Source organism: Glycine soja, chromosome 6, assembly GCF_004193775.1.
Source record: "Glycine soja cultivar W05 chromosome 6, ASM419377v2, whole genome shotgun sequence".
Lineage (NCBI taxonomy): Eukaryota > Viridiplantae > Streptophyta > Magnoliopsida > Fabales > Fabaceae > Glycine > Glycine soja.
Window position 1 is genome coordinate 11596235 of NC_041007.1, and position 21797 is coordinate 11618031.

Below are 21797 nucleotides of genomic sequence, written 5' to 3' on the forward strand. Positions count from 1 at the left end.
TTAATTACGTTCATCTGGTTAATTTTTTGTCAACAAAACTAATATAATAGTTAAACAAAAGGACTCAAATGAAAAACAAATAAAAAAAATTCAAGAACTTAATTAAAAAATATTTAAAGATCTAATTAAAAATTCTCAAATATTCAAAACTTACGCAATAATTTAATCTTAACTTAATTAAATACATTTTTTTAATAGATACTAGAATATTCATTGTTACGAAGAGACTTAATTATGATTTTTAATTTTAACCAAATTTTTGTGATTTTCAATAAATCGTGAATAAGTTGGTGAGTAGTTTTTGCATTTTTAAAACATGAAGATATCAAATTGCTTAACTTTAAATGGGTATTTTTGAAAAAAAAAATCCTTTCTAATATTTATAAAAAATTAGAATATTTTAATTTATTAATAATTGATTCGTTTAATTAGTTTTTTAAATGATTTGATTATAAAATTATTGCAATTAGCTTAATGTGTGAATACTGCTTTCATTTTGTATTTTTAGTTATGAAATATTTTTAGGATTAACGATATCTTTGGTTCCTGAACTTTTTGAGATTTTCATTTTTAGTTTTTAAACAAAATTTTGATCACTCTTCATTTTTAACATTTTTATCGGTTAACATGTTTAATCCTTCATCAAGTTTTGATGAACTCATTTAAAAGTATTAAATTATTTCTGACTATTAAAAGCCGTCAAAAATTACCCCTAGTTATAAAACCACTCCTGCATCTGCATTGTTATAAACACATAGTGAAACTAATTGATAAAATAGAAGAACTTTTGAACAAAGTTAGATCTATCAATGAGGTGCGTAAAGCAACATTGAAGGAACAAGTATTTTTAATACCTTTACATGTAATAAAATATTTGAAAATGATAAATATTTATTGAGAGCATTATCTTTTTTGTTGAGAACGAAAAGAAATAGCAAGACAAAAGAAATAAGAATTGAACTACAATCGCAAAATCAGCCGAATGCAACAAGCCAACAACATTCTATGATCTTAACAAAAATTACTCAAATTAGTGTAACTAATGATTCTATATCATTTTCATTTAGATTAATTGAGAATGATGAACCTAGCTACACAATTAACCCAAAGTGAAACGCGACTTTGAAGGTTCTTCGTCTGCCACTGGCGCTGCACGACGATCACAGAACCAACAGTACTCGAAAACGCAGTTGTTGAGGTGCAGGTGGGAGAACTATGATTTGATATTGGGGCCAATGGTGAATAAGGAAGCAGGTTTACGTTTTTGGAACCGTGGGGATGACATCGCCGGTTTGACAAACATGAGGATCAAGAATTAAGAAATTCCAGCGGTTTTTAACCTCCAAAAAATAAATACACAGAAAAATAATTTGAAATTGTTTGTCAGCTCAGCGCTTAATGAAAATTTTAAACTACATGGACGAAAATAAGCAAACGTTCCTAAACTTTAGGAAGTAAAATTGGTCACCAACTTTTTATTTAAGGAGTAAAAGTAAAAATTTTAAAAAGTTTAAGAATAAAAATATAATTAATTCATATTTTTATAAAAATATGTTTTAACAATTTTTTTAAATAACCCACATTTTGTAAGGGCTAGTTATTCAATATATTAATTTAAAATTTTACTTTTAATACAAATTTTTTTATTGACATTTAATTTTATATTAAAAAATAATTTAATTATAACTGAATTTATTTTAAAAAAATATTATTCAATATAATTGCAATTTTAATACTAACAATATGCCAAATTTAAATCTAATACACTATTAATATTCTTCCATACTCATAAAAGAAAAAATAGAAAAATCATCTTAAAAATTTGCATGAAAAATTATTTCTAATACACTATTAATATTCTTCAATACTCATAAAAGAAAAAATAGAAATCTATTTTTTCTAATCATACGTATGATTAGAAAAGAAATATGTATGAAAAAATTATTTCTATTGTTTAGATTAGAAAAATTATTTCTAATATATCTATTTTTTCTATTGTTTAGATTAAAAAAATAGACTAGAAAGAGATTTCTATTTTTTCTAGCATGAAAAATTAAGAGATTACGTATGATATTAGAAAAGAAAAACATGTTAATTTGCATGAAAAAAATAAAAAAAATATGCACACTAAATTTTTTCTATTAAACTTTTTTATGAAATCCGTTAAAATTTATCTTAAAAAATATTCTATCGAAATATGTAATAACATAATTTTTTTTAAAAGTTGTAAAAGATCACGAATTTTATTAAATTTATAAAAAAATTCAATAATTTTAATTAAATTTCATAAAACTTATTTATATTATTTTAAAATATCAATTGAATAATTAAAGATTTTTAATTTTTTTTTACCATCGTAATTTAATACGCCCCTAAAATGACAATGGGAAATTTGTCGTTTTTCTCTTTGGTCATATTAAAATCCCATTAGCTCCGAAAAATGGAATAGAGACTTGAATCCGAAAGAGAAAGACAATTACAAACGGGCCCACTGGGCCAGTGCCAATACGTACCCCCGACATTTTCGAAGTTCTATTTGTTTCTTTTCCCGCCAGAATTTTGATCTTTCGAGGCCACCGGACAGTGTGGGTCGGCAATGACCCACATTTTAAGGGCAATTTTTCGGATGGGTTTGAGGACAATTTAATCTATTAATAATTAATCGTATATAACTGTATACTACTTCTGTCTCTAAACATAATATCTATATAACTATTTTTTTATAATGAAAAAATTATTAATTTAATTAATAATATTAAATTTTGTTAATAATTTTTATTATTTTTAAAATTATTCTTAAAATTATTAAAACTTATTATCTCTCTTTCACTTAATTTACCTTATACTTAATGAATTAATGTGTGTTAGTCATATTCTTCCATACTCATAAAAGAAAAAATAGATTTCTTTATAAAAATGCATTAACTTTTTCGTTTAGGTATTTTAAAAAAACATTTTATGGAATTAAGAGAAAATTAATTTTAATAACTTTATCCTTTTTACATTTCTAAGTAAATCAATAAAAAATTAATAAAGTAAAATGATAGTATAGCCAAATAGTTTTATATTTTCTTAAAATTTAAAACATTTAATAACTTTGTTTATTAAGTTTTAACTATAATTGTTTTAAGAGAAAGGCGTATTTATTTATTCATTTAAATGGCACTGCATGGTTTATTAATTATAAAGTAAAGATAAAAGATAATTGATGGGGTGATATATTTGGAAAAAAATGTGTAAGTTCTTTTTTTATTTGAAGGAATTAAACATAATATTATATAATTTATAAGATTCACTCTCACACTTTTTCAATCAATTAAGTTAGATCTCTTTTATATTATGTGTAAGTTAATTCTATATTTACTTTAACTTAAAAGTATAAATGACGAGAAGCAAAATTTTAAATTAACCAACTTAATAGAATATTTAATAAAAAAATCCAAATAATTTATGAATTACTTAATCCATTTACACTGCTATGTAAATAGATGGAAAATTATCTTGTTTAATTATTATAATTCAACATGAATAAATAATGTATGTACTAATATTATATAAAGAGTTTTTAGATAATATTATTTAATTACAAATTTTTATATATGATTAATTTATTGATTTTAATAAAAAATTCCTTAAAAATAATATTGATTATATTTTTTAAGTCATGATAATATTAATATAAAACATTTGAGTAGAGTAGAATAGTAGATATATTTTTTCCATGGGCATGACTCAAGCCTGAGACGTAATTTAAAGAATTTGAACCCAAATTTTTACACTCACAGTGTACAAATATTAAATTAATTAAAAAATAGAAAATAGAAAATAGAATAATTGAAATTGGTGTGGGTTGAAGATTGAATTGAAATTTGAGAAGAGGGAAGGCGGGAGGGGCCACGTGGCTCTGTCACTCCTTTTTATTTCCGTCTCTCTTTGTCTTTTAAATCAAGATTCATTCAACCAGCCAGCCAGCCACTTTCCTTTTTTCTCATTTGTTCTCTTACTTTTGTCTCTCCAAAAACCATTCTCTTTCTCCGATCTCTCCGCCATTTCCTACGGTACGATCCACTGAATTCCATTTCCATCTTCATCTCCGTTATCGCTTTTTATCTTTTTCTGCTTTTACGATTCTTTCTTCATTTTCAATTATTTCTGTTTCTGGTGATTTGTTTTTGCCGATTCGCCCTAACTAACTCCTTCGCCTTCTGTTTCCTACGCTTTTATTATGCCTTGCTTGATTTTCTTTATGCTCAATTTTTTCAATTCACCTTTTCTGCGTTTCTGCTTCCATCGTAGCCTCCTTTGTTTCAACTTTGATAACCTTTTTTCGCGAAGTGCAAGTTGACTTAGTTTATTCCTGTTGAGGTTGACATTAGGTTTTCTTTATTCCTTTATAACTCACTTTCTTTAATTTCTTGTGGAATTCGAGTTTGGATCGTTTGTATAGCGTAGATCGTGGTTGTTCTTTGTAAATAAACATATTAACATGTATGAATTATGTGTAACAATATCAACAAGTTGTTTCTTGTGACTGCATGATGTAGGGCTTAAAATCTAGAGCGAGTGTGTCATTGTGTATGTTCAATGTATGATGCGCGTAGGTATGCTGTGTGCAAGTTGCAAACATTCAGATAGGACTAATAATTAATATGTAATTCAGTAACTTCCACTTGCACTAATTATTTGTGTGTGCTCAATAATGGAATTAACCGTGGAAGGAAGAGAATTCAAAGTTTGTATGTTCATATATTTCTTCAAACACAGTGGTGTTAGTATGTAGCTGGGAAGGTTATTTGACTAAGTCTAAGAAATGCAATCTTGTTAGGAGGTGTGATTTTCTGTAACCTAGGACACCACCTGCTAATTTTGCTCTTGGAGAGTTGAGATTCAAAGTATGCCCTGCCAGATATTTTACTTTTGCTATGTATGTTGATTGAAGGATTTTGAAATTTCAGCAAAGAGTTGGTTATTACTTATTGCAAGTTGTAGGATATTGTTTTATATTTAATTCATATCTTGGGAAAATAAAGAGAAAAATGGTGATAACTGGTCGCTTAGTGGTTTTGCAATCCAGATATATAATTCATGTGATTTCTATTTCTTTTTTAAATTCTATAATTGGAAAGAGTTGTTCCTTGCTGATTGCTGATGATTAGAGTGGAGTTTTCATACCTTTTAGGATTTCAGTTTCCTTCTAGTGCAGAGTTCTTATCATTGATTTTAACCTCAGAACCTCAGATGGAGGACTCTGAAAAATTTGATGCAGGTAGTGACCAAGGGAATGCATTGGTGACTCCATATTATACCCCATATCCGAAGCACTTGTTACCGAAATCTGGCCTTCAACCTGTCAATATAGAGTTTTCTCCTAGCTCAGGCGGTGATAACTCTGTGGCCTCTATGAAAGAGGGCCCTGGATCATCTTCTTCATCATCCTCATCATCCACAGACTCAGAGCAAGAAAGGAAAATAGTTGGGGAGGAAAAAACAGATAATGTATCATTGGAGAGTGAGAATAGAAGTTACAATGAGTTGCTTAAAGAATTCCTTAAAAATAAGGAAGAGCTGAAACTTTCCAACATCAAACTTAAGCTCTCAGAAGAAAAGATAGTCAAGTTGAATGTTCAAATTGAGAAAAGTGAGGGTGAGCTTAATAATGTGTTGGTAGAATTAAAAGTGAAAGAAGAAAATCTCGAGTATGAAAAAGGACAGGTACTGGAGTTGCAAAAAAAGACAGCTGATTTGGAGACACATGTTCCAGATTGCAGCCTCAAAATAGCAAAGTTAGTGGCACAGCTGGAGTTGGCTGAAGAACAGCTTAAGATATCAGATGATGAAATTGCAAGATTGAAAGAGGAACTTAATAGCAGGTCATCTGGTACTCATGAATTGCAAGGTCAGCTTGAAGTAGCACAGGAAATTGTGGCCGCATTAGAGAGCCAACTTGTCTCAGAGAGAAAGCAGATTCATGACCTAGAAGGCAGGGTTACATGGTACAAAGCTAATGAAACCAACACTGAACATGCGGTGCAAAAATTGAAGGCCAAAATGCTTGATGCCCAAGCACAGTTCTCATTGGAGAAAGATCTTTTGCATTCTGATATTGCTCGTTTGTCAGAAGAGAACAAACAGCTGGGCTCTAGACTTGAGGAATATGAGTCTAGAAGCAACATAATAGAAAACAAATCAAGGCAACTTGAAGCGGAAAAACTGAAACTAGAAGAGCTGCTTGCTACCCAACAAATGGATTTGCAAGGTGAAATCAGTTGTTTGAAGGAAGAACTTGATCAGAGAAGACATGATGTTGAAGCTGTGAATAAGGAATTTGACAGGCACAAGCAGAAGTGTGATGTGCTCATGACTGAAAAAGATGAGGCCAATGCTAAGATTCATAACCTTATGGCTGAGACAAGAGACCGAAACAATTACATTGCAAATCTGGAGAGAGATATAATCCTGCTACGTGGACAAGAGGCAGAGCTGAGCACAGGATCTGCAGCTACACTGAGACTTGTAAAGGAGTTGAAACTAAAAGCCGATGGGCTCGAAAAAGAGGTGATTCTGAAGAATGCTATGATCTCAGACAGGGCTGAGGAGAAGAGGGAGGCAATCCGACAACTATGCTTTTCAATTGAGCACTATAGGAGTGGTTATAAAGAACTTCTTCAAGCATTTGCTGGGCACAAGTGTCATGCCGTTACAGCTGCCTAAAGTTGCATTCACCTGTGTCTCATCGTTTTATTGTGTTGTAGATCTTTGCGCATTAACAATTTTGCATGTCGTTTCCCTTATTCTTGTTGAGCATCTATACATTGCATAAAACTGTCTTCCTATCGAATTAGGTCAAACATTTACATTGGTAATTGACCTTGATGAAATCTCTACATTCAGTTCTCATAGTCTTGGTTTCTGCTGTTGGTTTGAAGGACACCATTCTATATTCATAGTCTAGACTTTCGGGGTGAAAATAAATTACATACAGGGTAATGTTCTGTGGTGTGAAAAGGGAATAAAGAAGAGAGATAAAAAGAAAAAGTATGTAAAAAATATAGCATGTGTTTGGAAGTGTGTTCACGACGTGTACACATTGGGAGGAAAACGCAGGAGGCTAGGAGAGCAGTCAATAGCCATATAATGAATAAAAATTGTTGATTTTACGTATTTAGTAATTAGTATTGATCCCTGTTAGACTATTTGGCAAATATATCCTTATAGAGAGAGTGAACTAACTTCATTGTGAACGAATATATTTTGCAAATTATAGTTTTTTGCTTTGCATTACCTGTAAGTTATATCTGAAAGCAATTAATGTAACTTAATAATGTAGAAATATGATTTACCCATCTAGTGCACAGCTTCCCGGATTAGAGTTACATGGTTTGGGTAGATGACCACATCTTTGGGTGTAGGAATTGTGTTTGAGGATTATAAGTTATATCTTCGTAGAAAATGAAGGCGAATTGTTGTCCATAAAAGCCTCGATAGAAGGTTTGGGTAAACCTAAACAATTTTGTGTTGTGTATATATGACAGAAAACGGATCATTTGAAAGAATAATGTTAAGAGTTGCTGCTTTTGGAGGCATTTTTTATCCCTTAGTGTCCCTAAAGGGACACGCAGTTAAATTTACAGCAAGGCTTGTATGGCATAGAAATTGAGATGGGTATCAAGTATCAACATCAATGCAAACAATGTGAAGTTTTTATTTTTTATTTTTTATCAAAAGCATAAACAATTTTTGGAAATTAATAGATTAGTTTTGAAGTAAACCAAAAGCTGTAATAATATACACTACAACAACGATCTACTTTGGTAAGCTTATAAGCTTTGTTGATTAATTTATAAACTATTTTAATTAAAATTGTTTATTACACGAGTTTATTTTCAAGTAGCTTATGAAAATAAATTAGCTTATAAGTTATTGATTTTTTTTTCTCAACTTTATTCTAACTAATTTATTTGAAATTATATTTTTTTATTATTTTATTAAATTTAAAAATCATTTTACCTATTTTAATATTGCAATTCATTATGGAAGGAAAACTAGACACTAGACGGCATATTTATTTTCTTAGTTATCATGAAACTTGGAATTCCATTTTTTTGTTTAATGTGAAACTATTTATTTTAACAAGTTATTAAATTGTTTATTTTTATTTAAAATATTTGACCACTAAAAAAATGTTAATAAAAAATCAAAATTAGAAAGAAAAAATTATTTTTATTTTTTATTTTAGAATGATATTATCAATGAAATATTTAAATATTGAAAATTAATGTTAAACGACATAAGTTTATTTAATTCTACCATTTTATTTAAAAAAAGGAAAAAATTGATTCGAAACAATATTAGTTTACTAAAAAATTGATTTTAAACAATGCCTAAAATGATCAAATATTTATCATTATTTTATGATAAAAATTTAAAAATTATTGTCCTACTATTTAAGATAATAAATTATTAAAAATATATTTAAATATTAAATATATCTTTTAATATCATTTGACATCGATTAATCTTAGGGTAAATAGTCACTTTTGTCACTTAATGTGTAATTTGCTAAAAAATACGTCTCTCAAAGTGTAAAAAGTGCGACAAATATATTGACTATTAACTTACGTCCGTCACAATTAATAAAATAGCTTACGTGACACAAAGAACAAATTATGAAAATGCAAAATTTAGTCCCCAAAAGCATAAAAGTGAGACAAATATATCCAGACGTTAATAATAGATTGTGACTAATTATTATAATTTTGAAAATTTTATAATGACTGCGACAAAGATTCAGGAGAGTTATATCACACCGATAAGTGTTTGTTTCCGTTATATAATTTTTAAGTTTCATTAACGGTTGAGACATGCATAAAATATTATTAATAGAAGTGGATTTTTATTGCTTTGATGAATTCTTCTTACTTTTCTTTAACTACAAAAAAATTAATCCTTTGATAGTTAACTCTTGAATAAATGCTATTAACATAGAAAAAAATAATTTTTTTTACTATAAAACAATAAGAAAATCATTGTTTCTGTTTAATCAAACACTATTTATTTATTTATTTTATAAATTTCTCGTAATAAAATATGAATGCCTATTAGTATATGCAATAACATCAAATTACAATAAAAGTTTGTTGATTTTTAATTTTATTTTAAATCATACACAATTATTTTTTATTGACTGATCACTTAGAAAATCACAACCTTAAAAAAAATCATTCCAAAGAAGGTGAGTGTTTTTTACAAATTAAAAGTGTCATTGCAATTACAATTTTCCCTAAAAATTATGTATGGACCTAATTTAACTATAATCTTTTATAATAAGCATTTTTTTACTTGAACCTTTCATCAAACATGAGAGAGTAAAAAAATTATTTATAGTTTATAAAATGAGTATTCTTTTTTCTTCTAGACCCAATTTAATTTACGAGTTTGTTAAAAAATTTGTCACAATCATTATAATTTTTTTTCAAATTATAATAATTAGTCATAATCTACTATTAACATTTAGATATATTTATTGCACTTTTTAAACTTTCAGAATCTAAATTTTGTATTTTCATCTTTCAGGGACATGGACGTATTTAACAATGGAGTGAAAAAACGAAAAGTCAAAAAATATTATATGACAAATATGCTCCTTATTCTGATAATCAGAGATGATTACATTGATAATTATTTCAGTGACAAATTTGTCTATCTATGACACATAAGTTATTTTATTAACGATGACGGACAGAAGTTCATGACCGGATATATTTGTTGCATTTTTTACACTTTCGGGGACTAAATTTTATATTTTCATTTTTCAGAAACGCATTTATTAGCGAATTACACATCTAGAGACAAAAATAACTATTTATCCTTAATCTTATTAAGCACTTTCATGAAAATGAATATTGCCACGCCCTACAACACACAATGACCAAGCACCTAGACATAAACCAAGTCCACCGTCATCATGGCTCGCAACTTTGATTCAGAACTGCCCTTATTATATTTGAAGTCCATTCATAGAGAGTGTCGAAATCCTTTGCCTTTGCCTTACTCCACTGTCATGCACGCATCTTGACCAAATGAGGCCTTTTCCAAAACTAAAGTTGTACCTGATTTTAATAATTGATGAGGGTAAATTAAGTTTAAAGAAAAATGTGTTTATCCATGCTTTGAAGACATTGCGCTTATTTTAATTTTCTTCTACTCTCAAAATTCCTTTTCCACCAAAATTTTAATTTATATGCAGAGCATTGTCAATTATTATTTGCCAAGTTGTATAATAACGTACGTGTACGTGTTTTTGGTTAAATTGATGAGATTTGGTGTAATTCTTGTGATCAAATTCAATAATGTGTGCTTAACATGAACACACAGTTATAAAGCTAGTTAACTAGTTTTGGTCATATGTTTAAGTGGTTATAAGTATAGAATGAACACACACATTCAAAGAAAAGACACTCTCAATCTGAAGAGTAAAGTCTCCATCACTTAGCATAGGACTTTGTCAAGGTCCATTGTCAAGTGTCAACGCCGTGATAATCAAACTTCCGTAGCCATTGGTGAAGTCCTTTTACTTCTTCTGGCCACAAATAAATGAGTTAAACGTCAATAATAAAAATATAGCTTATGTCTGATATAATAATAATTTTAAATTTTCTTTTGTCATTTTAATTTTCATTTAAAATTTCTACATATGATAAAAAGTATAATTTCGCAACACGTCCTTTATTTAGTTCATTTATTCTCCTCGTAATTGTTATTTATTTTATTAATTCAAAATAATAATTAATAATAGAATCTCTTTTTAAGAAGAGAATATGACTAAAAATATTAATTCTAAATATCTTAAAATTATAAAATAATATATTTGTTTTTAAAAAAGTGGCGGGTAAAAATAGAAAATATTAATTTTCTCATTTATTAGATCTTCTTAAGCTTCTGAAATTTGAAAAAATATTGAGTTTTTATTTAATATTTTCAAAGAGTATGGTGTAAAAATAAAAGCACAAAAAGAGTAAATATTGGATATTAAAATTAAAATAAATGGCCAGGATTAAATTTTTGAAAAATAATATTAAATATTCATATATAATTGTATAGTTAAGATTCATTTTTCACACCTCCTGCGCTCTTATTGGATATAAGTATTTTTAAAATTAAAAAAACAGACAAATATAATCTAAATATTTTCAACAAAATAGAAAGTTATTTATCCAAAACACTGTGACACTTAAGCATCGACCAATTCATTCTATTATTACTTCATGATCAGTTTAGATTGAGCTCGTATGTTCTTTAAAGAATTTGCTTATATTAAAGGGAAGAAAAGGAGTTATAGTCCTTGTTGAAATGTTCCACTTGAATAATTCAAACGTTTTGTTTTTCTATGATAAAAAAGGTTATTGTGTTATTTTCGTATGTTTTGTATCATACAACAAGGAGTTATGTGATGTCAAAGGCTTTAGGGAGATTTTAATTGGGAGAAACAACAGCAGCATAACGAGGGCCACATATCTCAGATGACAAATGGCGATTCACCCATCCATAGACTTTCTTCCTTCCCTTGTGTAAGTTGACCTATTCTCAAACTCATTTTTCTGGGTTGTTTCTCGTTGTTTTCACCCTCTTTCCATATTTATTACTACAATTTAAGATTTATCATTACTTCACGAGTTACGTTGTTGGCGGGCATCGTGGTGAGTGTAACAGCATGGTCAGTTTACTAGAAAAATAACTGCTTGCTGCTTCTAAAAATCATAGTAAGTTATAGTTAATATTAAACACACACTTCATCTATTTATTTCAATTTCGCAATATTAAGCCGATCCAAGTGAGTTTCTCTCCTGTGTTTAACATAAGAGTGTTCATGAATTATTTTCATATACTAAATCATAGTATTGTGATGAATAAAACAATTAAATTATGTCTAAAATTATAATTAATAGTTATTTTTTTAAAATTATAAAAAATATGTAATTTTAAATTATTAATTATCAATCATCTTAATCTTTAATGTTTAAAATATATTAGTTTCGTCCGTAAATTAATTGATTATAGTTATTTTGATACATTAGCATGGAAAGTGAGTTCTTAAAAAAAAGCATGGAGAATGAGTGAATATTTTATTTCACTTGGTACATTGGGAATAAAAAAGAAAACAAACAGGGAATATATTATTAATAGAATTTATAATAAATTAAGAATTAAGAATATATATTTTTAGTAATAATAAATTTGAAAATAGGTATATATTTATTGTAATTATGACAAAAAAATACACTCATTAATTCTTTATATAACGATTTTTTAATAAATTAAATGCTTCTTTTTTATATCTTATTTATAAAGATAAGATTACACATGATATATTTATATAAACGAGAAATAAAAACAGACACTGTTTTTTTTATAAATAATTAAAAGTAAACATTACCATAAACATCAAAAACATATTTCTCTCAAGTTTTTTAATCCTCCAATTTGATTTAACCCGTAATTAGAATTTTTAAATCCTCGATAAAATCCTAAATTATTCCCATAAGTTTCAATGTTAACTATGAAATTAATTATTAATTTATTGTTTAATCATATATGAAGTTTTTAATCCTTTTCCAATAATATTTTCTATTAAACTCATATTATCTTTCACAAATTTAACTGTGTATTATCAATCAACCTACAGATTAAGTTTCATCATCCGATCTAACCTTCACTGCCAAAATAATAAAAAAAATTAAAATTTGAATGTGAAAAATGGAACATTAAAGAATGTGGGTATAGTGTCAAGAAGATGGGACCCATAAATTGTGGCGCGGACTTTTGTTGCATTCCAACGTGTAAACCAGGTTGTCGGGTCCCTTCCAGTTCATCACCACACAGAACACAAGACCAAAATTTCAAAGCCAGAGAAAAGAAAAAGTGAAGTGATTGTGTTTTGGGTTTTGGTCAGGGTTGACCGCTATACACACCTTCCCTTCTAGACACGAAATGGAAGACTCTTGTTGCATTTTCACACACCAACGACAACCACTATAATCTCTCTCTCTTTTAAAGTCGTAATCTTTGCGCCAAAGAAAATAACTTCCTTCATCCCCTACTTTTTCCCATCAAGTTCCTCTGCTCTTTCCTTTCATTTCACTTGAATTTTCATTTTTCTATCACCACCCTCTTTATCTTTCTTCTTTTCCACTTTGTGATGTTCATCAATTTCCTTAGATTTCTTCAGCTGCAGGCACCTATCTGATCTAACCTGCAAACCAAGGTTGGTATAGCTATGTACCTTCATTCTTCATATCAATCACTTCTTCATTATTTTTTTAATTAAGAAGACCCATTACCTCTAAATATAAAAATTTATCACCTATTTCAAATTTGCAATGACATGTAGTATTTTTTTTATACTATAAACTCATAATATTTTATGTTTTGAGGTTATTTAAAAATTAAACATTTCATTGGATGTGTATGCCTGTGAAGATTAAACTTGGTTATGTGCGTGTTTGTCGTTTTTTCCATTTGTATAATATAGCAGCATACTTGTTTGCCGTCCATTCACGAAGATTTAAAAAAAAAATAACAAAAATAGTAAGCTATGACTATGAGATTTTCAGTTTGTACGGAACTGCTGTCAAAAGGTATGAAATGGATAATTTGAGATTTGAGAATTATGGATTTAACTTATAAAGCACGTTCATTCAAGCTCTTTTGTCATAATTTTTAGATTTTAGAAAGTGTGTTCCTTTTAAAGAGCATTTCCTACTATGGAAAATCTATGATGCAGCGATTGGTTGGTGTATCTATATAGTAATGTTATAGCTGGGTATAACTTACTAGCTAATTCAATCTTGTTCCGTGAAGATCACGTTTGTCCCGAATTTGTAAATGTGGGGGAAAAGTTTTTATTACCTAGTTATCTTATTTTGCTGCATGCCTGCATCTCGCAGTTGCTTAGTACAATTTTCATTTGTTTGGCTATCATACTGCTTCTCCTTTCCATAATTAACCAAAAAATTGTTTTATGTAAAATATAATTCGAGCTAAACTTTATTTATTTGTTATTTGTATGCAGACGGTGTTGGAAATTTGATCTTTGACTTGTACATCTCTTTGAAATTTGTGGCCTAGACCCAACCTTTGGTCTGGAATTAATTACATATTTGGCGCGCGAGATGTCTGGCGACTTGGCTCCCAAACTTCGGGTAGTTAGATGTCCTAAATGCCGGCTGCTTCTTGAAGAGCCTGCAGGGTGTGATTTGTACAAGTGTGGTGAATGTGGCACTACTCTTCAAGGTGAAAATTCTAATTTTTTTGTATACCATTGTACTTTTCAAATTTTATGCTGTTGCCAAAAACACTGCAGGTAAAAAGAAAAAAATAAATTGTAAAGTTTATTGTTGTTGCCCCTTTTGATTGAACTCTTACATAATGTGCTTTGGTTAACCATGACCTTTGCTATCATATTGATCAATTTTGAACTCTTTTTCATACCAAATGATTATTTTTCTGTATGGCTTGTTCTCCTTGATTGATATAAATGTCTTATGTGTGTTCAGTCTATGAATCAAAATACTGCAGCTGTAATTTTTTTGGTGGCTGCAACTTTAATCTGTTGACACACCACTTGTGTATTTAAATTTTTACCGTTAAATTAAAGTTTTCAAATGGGGTGTGAATTCTATTCTATACATTCTACCTCTTGCAGTTCTGCATTACTTAAATCCTTTTATTTCTCTCGATGCAGCTAAGAAACGAACAAATGTGGCTGCCAACTCAAAGTCCAGTGTACAAGCAACTGATGCAACTCCTAGGAATGCATCGGATCATGTTTCTGAGGGGAAACAACGTAACAATAGAAACCATCTGGTTCCTTCACGGGAAGATAGTTTGAAGGAAAGAGAAACTTCTTCTGGAGAGTGTCATGTGGATGGAAATGCTGGAAGGGGTCAAAACGAAAATGGTGATCAACTTGTACCGTTTATTTTATCAGATGAAGGACAGGAAACTGAATCGGATATCTATAGTTTGTCACACAGAAGGCATAGAGTGTCCATCAAAGGTGGTTCAGCTTCAAATAAGACCACTCACTCTGAGATTGGGGAAATAAATGATGGAAACTTAGAAGAAGAAGCAGAAGAGGAGTCTGTTTGTGCATTGGATGAAGATGGCGATAATGATAGATCAGCTCTGATAGGGGTAACATCTGAAAAGGAAATTACTGAAGGTGATTTAGAAGGAGTAGAAGGGTTAAATAATGAAAACTTGTCACTAGAAGGAGAGAAAGAGTTCATTTCTGACTCAGATGGAGAAGATGACAATGAAGAGGAATCAGCTCTAGCAGGTGCAATCCTTGAAGTGGAAATTACTGAAAGTGATTCAGTCGGAGCCGAAGACTTAAATGATGGAAACTTGTTACCAGAGGGAGCAGAGGAGTTAAGTTCTGCATTGGAGCGAAAAGATGCCAATAATGACAAATCAGTTATAGTTGGTGAAAACCTTGAATTGGAAACCACTGAAAAGAATATAGCAGAAGAGTTAAATGATGGTAAATTGTCAGAGGGAGCAGAACATGCACCGGATGGAGAAGATTCCAACAATGATCCATCGGCTATAGAGGGTGCAAAACCTGAAGTGGACACTACAGAAAATGCTTCTACGACTGATAGGACAAGTAGAGAGAAGGGAAACATTTTACATGTTACTCCTGATAAAGTTGAAGAAGGCACACCTGCTAATCCTACATCTTCTCATAAACAACAGAAGAAAGCTAAGAAAATTATTCACCGTGGCTCTGACCGTGTAAGGTCTGTGGATACAACAGAATTAATTGATCCCAGTTCAGAGCTTAGTGGTATACTTGCTGGAAAATTGCCTAAATCCCCAACCACTAGAAGCTCTTTTGCTTATGATGGCAGCCTCTCTTCTTATGATGGAATGGATGAGCCGTTCCCTATCCAACATTCAGGTTCATTCGACAACACTTACACCAATGCTAATGGTGTTTCTGAGGGAAGGACCAGAAAGGGTAAAGGCCTTGTGAATAGCATATATGGAGGCCTTGAAACACAACATCAATCACATATGTCCAATGCAAAGCTTCATGCCAAGAAAGACAGCAGGGGGAATCAAAACAAAGTGGTGGACTCTACAAGAAATGGTCATCAACGTTGGATGGGCACAAAGAGAGATGAGTTTCCACCCAAAATACCTTTGCATCGAAGTGGTTCCCATTCTTACTATGAAAGGGGCAGCTCATCAAACCAAATGCATGATGCGCTCTACCACAGCTCAAGCTTTCTTTCACCTGATTCCTCTGAGGACACTGACCATGAGAAGATGAAACTGTTGAGAATGATTAATAAGTTGCAAGATCAACTCAGCAGGACTCTCTACAAAGGTGGAGAAACAAATGGAAGACTGCCCAAGGGTGTCTCTTACAAGGGAAATCATATTTCTGCATATCATAGCCATGACTTTGGTGAGGGAAGAAGGTTTTCTCATAGTTTGGATTACCCTTCGTGTGATGGAAGATGTGGTCATGGAGTTAACTGGCACCAAAGGCATCATAAATTCTCGCGGATACCTTATTCAGCCGAGGCAACAAGGAATGCACACCATGTTGATCATTCTTGTTACCATTGTTTTTCCCAAGAGAGGCATTTCTCAACAGATATGTCAATGTCACCACATGTTCTTTTCCAGCATGAAGGGTTACATGGGTCCTGTTCAGGCCAAGATTGTTGCTCTTTTTCTCATCACTCTTATCCTTCAAGTCCACAATGGTTCATAGCCTCTAAACTTCCACCAATATATGGCCGCAAAACAAAATCTGATGAACAGAGGCGTAGGGCTCCCGACTTAAAGAAATACTTAAGGGAGAAAAAGAACTTGGTGGCCAAGAGACATCACAGGCCAGTGGCAGGTGGAGCTCCTTTTGTCACTTGTCATAAATGCTTAAACCTGTTGCAGCTACCTGCAGATTTTCTCCTTTTCGAAAGGGCATGTCATCAGCTGATATGTGGAGAATGTTCAGAGGTGCTAAAGTTTTCAATGCATGGAAGCCATATAGATTTTTTCTCACCAAATAATGCTATAGGTCCTCCATCAAGTGACCTTAATGGTCGAAGCGAGGTGATTAGTAGCAGAAATCTACCTTCAGCATCTCATGCCAACTATTACCATTATTCAGCTACTGAGGCCATTTCATATTATGATGATTATGGACTTTCTATCTCTAAAAGCTACTCCTCAGAAGGAGAGCCTGTTTCTCTGGCACATTCTCATCACTTGCACAGCGGTGAATATGCTAATCCAAGTGTCTCTCATGGTACATTTGAGCCTTCAACTGAGAAGGAGAACATTAATCCAAGATATTCTAGTGCAAGAAAGGGTCAGGTGGAGACAGATGCATCAGCTATGTTTTCCTCCAATATGTCTGGATCCAGGAAAATGGCATCAGAAATGGAGGCTAGGCCAGCACCAAAAAGTTCATCACTTCATCTACTAATGGGTTATTCTTCACCAAGTCAAGTGATAAGAGGGACTCGGCCTTCTGTTGAAGGTAATTAAGGAGCTGATGCTCAATTGAGAAAATGATTCAAGAGAACTAAAATGTTTGTTGAATCTAAATTGAAGCTGGAAAGAGCAACAATGGGGGAGTTCTGTGACAATTTCAGATGTAACGATAAAGTATCCACATGAAGACTTGAATTGATTTTCTTTCATAGTTTCTTCTTGAACTAGGCAATAGGTGTATTACAAATAATTTAGATCCATCACTCAATTTTATGTATACCATTTCTGCTACAGGTATTTTGGTGTATGATTGTTGTAAAATTATGATTTTGTTGTATAAAGTGTTTTGGTGTGGGAGTTCTTCTTGAAAGATCACAGTAACTGTTTTGATACACAGTGAGCATATAGAAATGTTTAGAGTACCAGTAAATTTACAATAACTTTTTGTAACACTTTTACGCAATTAATTTATTATTTTCTCTTTATCATATCATTCATTTTATTTAACACATTTACAATATATAATTTGTTGTATATTGAAAAATGCTATATGTTACGAATGTGTCTTTCCTCAAAATTTATGTACTAGTATCATTATCCAAATATTTATATAAGGCTGTTCATTAATTTAACAATAGGCATATTAAATAGTTGATTTTTTCAATTATATATTTTTATCTATAAGATAAATCAAAGGAGTATAAAATAGAAATTTCTTATATGTATTCATATTTTTTTCAAGTTTGATTAGATACAACAGGTGGAATATAAGCCATTATTTTCTCTTGTTGAAGTATAGCACGAAAATAAGGTTATCTTCTAATCCATTTCATTCGCTAGCTTGAACACGTATATTCATTCACATTTTTTCCCAACATACACTCAAGACTCAACTACTCAAAAGCTTCTCGCAAATATTAAAAACTCACTCAAGTTTGCGTGAAGATCAACCACGAATGGGTTAGCACTGTTTTTGCTAGGCTGTGAAAATTTGGGTGGGGCATGACATGCTTTTAGATACTTGCTCATATTTTATTTATAGATCTGAGTGGATTTGGGAATGGGATTCATGGCAGTTGAAAAAGCAACTACTGAAAGTCTTCGGTCTTCAACATTTGATTTAATTTTCTCATTAAGTTAATAAAATATAAACTGAGAGAATTCGAACCAATATTCTCCTCCCCCCAAAAAAAGGAAAGAAAATGAGACTGAAACACTCTTTTAGTTGAGAGAGCTGAAACACAAATGTTCAGCAGAATCAACACATAAAGATAGGACAAGAACATTCTATAACATACATTGTCGGTTTAGCTTGAATGTAATAATTCATATGCAGGCATGAGAGCCTAACTATATGGTTCAATCATCATCTGTATCTGAACTGGATTCTGAATCTTCATCATCAGCTTGCAACTCAGCAGGTCTTATCCTGTTTGTATTGGCTTCCAATGGAGGTAGTCCATCATCATCACTCCCCTCCAGCTCATGCTCTTGTTGGGAGGTTGTACTTTCTATTGAATCATCTACCATTGCAGATTTAAAACTTTCAGGCCTATATGTTGGTAAACGATTGAAAGAGTGAGTATAACGCCTTGGATATGGGCACCATTACATTCTACCATATAAAATCCAAGTTTGATATAGAAAGTAAATATATGATTACTCAACAAGGGAACTCAAACCAAATAAATATACAAAAATCAAAACTGGAAACAATAGCACACCATGCTGGAGATTTCTCTAGTTCTCGAACTTGTTTTGAGAAAAGAACTTGAGAAACAAGGCATGCAACCTTGCTACCCGATTCAAGAGCCTTTTCCTTTCCACTTTCATCAACAACAACAAAGCTCCCTGCAACATTGAGAAAGCAGGGTTGGTAGATCAATGCAAAGGCAGACCAAAAAAAAAAGCTTTAAAAACCACTCTGTTCAACTTTAAGATCTCCAGTCTGGGTTTTAACGTTACAAATATGTTAAAGTTTGATGACTATGGATTGTTTAACAAAACAGGTTGGTGGAGTTGTCATGGCTTCTAAATAAATAGTTCTACACCCCATATCAACAAATTCAGCTAAGAATTTTCTGAATTCTTGAGCAATGAAGCAGTAAAGGTTTGTATAAAAACAGCTAGTTAAGTACAGTTGAAAAGAGAGAAACTATTCATTCCATGATTGAGCACGTGGTCCATGAATAGACTTTGACTAATGTGCAGATAGAAAATCAACAATGATAACACACAATCATTGGTTAACATGGGCAAAAAGACATTATACTATTATCAGTAAAGGAATTAGTTTTTTGTTTTTAAAAAGTAGTAAATACAAAGTGACATAAAGTAGTTCTAGCTTTTAAATTGTGTTGAATCGCTTTTTAAGTATGACAAACCTCGTTTAATCCACATGCTTTTCTGAATTTTAGCAGGGAATAGAGCTAGCAATTTGTTGCCACTTGCATCCATGACCTTCAGACATCAAAATGGAAACATAAATAAGAACCTATATACACATAAGAAATACACACTCCCTGTTTCCAAAAGGAAAGGGATGTTTACATAATAGATTAATTTTAACAGGATTCACATCTGGTCCGGTTTTCCTTTTTCCATGATTTTAAAACAATCTCTATATTTTTCTCACCATATATTATTCTATTCTGTTTCCTTCCTGACAATCCCTGCAATACCATCAGAATCTATTTGCTTATCAAGTAATTAAAGAAGTACCATTTGTTTCGTTTGATACCGGGGTAGAATTTACAACCGCTATATAAGAAGTCAAAAATTACCATATTTTTTCCTAGTTGCTAATATGTAATTTTACCTCCTCTTTTCAAAGAATATTCCTTGATTTATTTCTCCATCAAAGTTTGTAAGTTTCACCTTGGTGATTTTGTCATTTTCCTCAGCACAAAATAAAAAGGCAAATTTGGAAGATTAGGGCTTTGTAAAGCAGTACCTCAATGATATTAGCACCTCGAAGAGACACGACCTGCATGATGCCTTGGCCATCTTGAAGGGTTATATGTTTTTCCTCTGTTGCCCTCTTCAAATTCTTCCTTCCTCCTCTCATGGCCATTTAAAATTCTAATTTTCTACTTGCCAAGGTTTCTCCCTAAACTCTGCATATAAAAAATGGCAGCTTAGCAGACTAACCCAAAGAGAAGTGTGCACAATTCAGTATTCAGAAACCCCAAAAATAAGCTAAGGTTTCAAATGGCAGAGTGCAACACAGTATTTCAAAAGAGAAATATTTCAAAACAATATATAATGCAAATGCAAGCCAGTGATTACTTCCCCTCCGTGGCATCATTACAATTGGGAATAAAAGAATGATAGATAAAACAATTATAATAAAAATTCAAAGGGGAAAATTACAAAAGAGAGAAAATAACCAAAACAACAACCCTTTCTGAGAAATCAAGTACAGAGGGGAAGAAGTGAAGAACAGACTTCAGAGTACGAGCTTCGACGGACCTGGTGGCTGCTCCGACTGCGACGGTGGACGGAGAGTGATGACCGTTGACGGCAGGGTGGTATGCTAGGGTTACACGACGGTGGACTTCAAAGGTATTTTTTTGAGAATGAGAGTTTACACGATCTGTCTTTCATAGGGTGTGAAAAATAAAACTTTTTGGGACCGAATCAAATTGTAACCCGACTCATATCATAACCGGTTTTTATCCAAACTCGTTTGAAAAAAAAAAAAAACTAAATTGTTGTACCAAACCAGTTCTATCTGAGTTGTTTATATAAAACACTTTGGTTAATCAAACAGATTTTTACCTGAATCATTTTTTAATTTTAAAAAATAGTTAGAAATTGATTTGACTCTTAAAACTAATTTGAAATGGATTGAAAATTAGTTCGATTCAGAACTCATGTAGGTTATAAAGTCTTCTTAAATTCAATCGGATTGAAGTGGGTGAAAGATATTATCAAAGAGATATCTCATTTTGATCAGTCAAGTCCTCGGTTTCTCACAGGACCAATCAGTTTGAGCTGATTTTTAAACCATTGGATAGAAGCATCAAAATTATATATTTTACAAATTCAAAGATTTAATATTTTTATTTTAAAAAAATACGATAGCCAACATTTTGGATCTTAAAAAATAAGACGTCCAAAATTATATTTAAATCTTTTGATAATGTTTTCCAAAGTCTAAATGTAAAAGGAAAAGTAAGAAACTAAAATTAAAATTATGTTTTGGTTAAAAGTTGTTATATATATATATATATATATATATATGACAATGTTAATATTCATTCTAATATTAGTGTGTATTAACA

General features: G+C 31.1%; 3 protein-coding genes across 6 annotated transcripts; 2 read left to right on the forward strand and 1 right to left on the reverse strand.

Moving 5' to 3' along the window:
* The first annotated feature begins 3930 nt into the window (after positions 1 to 3930).
* LOC114415671 (protein NETWORKED 4B-like) lies at positions 3931 to 6899 on the forward strand. The gene is made up of 2 exons (XM_028380477.1): positions 3931 to 4058; positions 5231 to 6899. Exon 2 carries the CDS (start codon positions 5239 to 5241, stop codon positions 6709 to 6711), a length of 1473 nt encoding a protein of 490 aa, XP_028236278.1. The 5' UTR covers positions 3931 to 4058; positions 5231 to 5238; the 3' UTR covers positions 6712 to 6899.
* A 5972-nt stretch (positions 6900 to 12871) lies between these two features.
* On the forward strand, positions 12872 to 17903 carry LOC114415672. The gene is made up of 3 exons (XM_028380478.1): positions 12872 to 13261; positions 14069 to 14289; positions 14741 to 17903. Exons 2-3 carry the CDS (start codon positions 14169 to 14171, stop codon positions 17563 to 17565), a joined length of 2946 nt encoding a protein of 981 aa, XP_028236279.1. The 5' UTR covers positions 12872 to 13261; positions 14069 to 14168; the 3' UTR covers positions 17566 to 17903.
* Positions 17904 to 18600: 697 nt separating this feature from the next.
* Positions 18601 to 21138, reverse strand: LOC114415674 (probable RNA-binding protein EIF1AD). 4 transcript variants are annotated; one of them, XM_028380480.1, is made up of 5 exons: positions 20983 to 21138; positions 20465 to 20627; positions 19896 to 19971; positions 19236 to 19362; positions 18601 to 19063 (listed from the first exon to the last, which is right to left on the reverse strand). In XM_028380480.1, the coding sequence occupies exons 2-5, from the start codon at positions 20582 to 20584 to the stop codon at positions 18871 to 18873; spliced, it is 516 nt and encodes a 171-aa protein (XP_028236281.1). In that variant the 5' UTR covers positions 20585 to 20627; positions 20983 to 21138; the 3' UTR covers positions 18601 to 18870. The 4 variants fall into 4 exon arrangements, with proteins under 4 accessions (XP_028236281.1, XP_028236283.1, XP_028236280.1 ...); XM_028380482.1 differs by having other exon boundaries at positions 20959 to 21135; XM_028380479.1 differs by having other exon boundaries at positions 20913 to 21135.
* Positions 21139 to 21797: the final 659 nt, after the last annotated feature.

What these genes read in the sequence shown, in the direction of transcription:
- LOC114415674 (XM_028380480.1), bottom strand. Translation starts at nt 20,584, where the DNA reads ATGGCCATGAGAGGAGGAAGGAAGAATTTGAAGAGGGCAACAGAGGAA. An exon ending in GAGGTGCTAATATCATTGAG is followed by an intron (nt 19,972 to 20,464) that starts GTACTGCTTTAC and finishes TGATGTCTGAAG; the next exon opens with GTCATGGATGCAAGTGGCAA. An exon ending in CTAGAGAAATCTCCAGCATG is followed by an intron (nt 19,064 to 19,235) that starts GTGTGCTATTGT and finishes ACCAACATATAG; the next exon opens with GCCTGAAAGTTTTAAATCTG.
- LOC114415671 (XM_028380477.1), top strand. Translation starts at nt 5,239, where the DNA reads ATGGAGGACTCTGAAAAATTTGATGCAGGTAGTGACCAAGGGAATGCA.
- LOC114415672 (XM_028380478.1), top strand. Translation starts at nt 14,169, where the DNA reads ATGTCTGGCGACTTGGCTCCCAAACTTCGGGTAGTTAGATGTCCTAAA. An exon ending in ATGTGGCACTACTCTTCAAG is followed by an intron (nt 14,290 to 14,740) that starts GTGAAAATTCTA and finishes CTCTCGATGCAG; the next exon opens with CTAAGAAACGAACAAATGTG.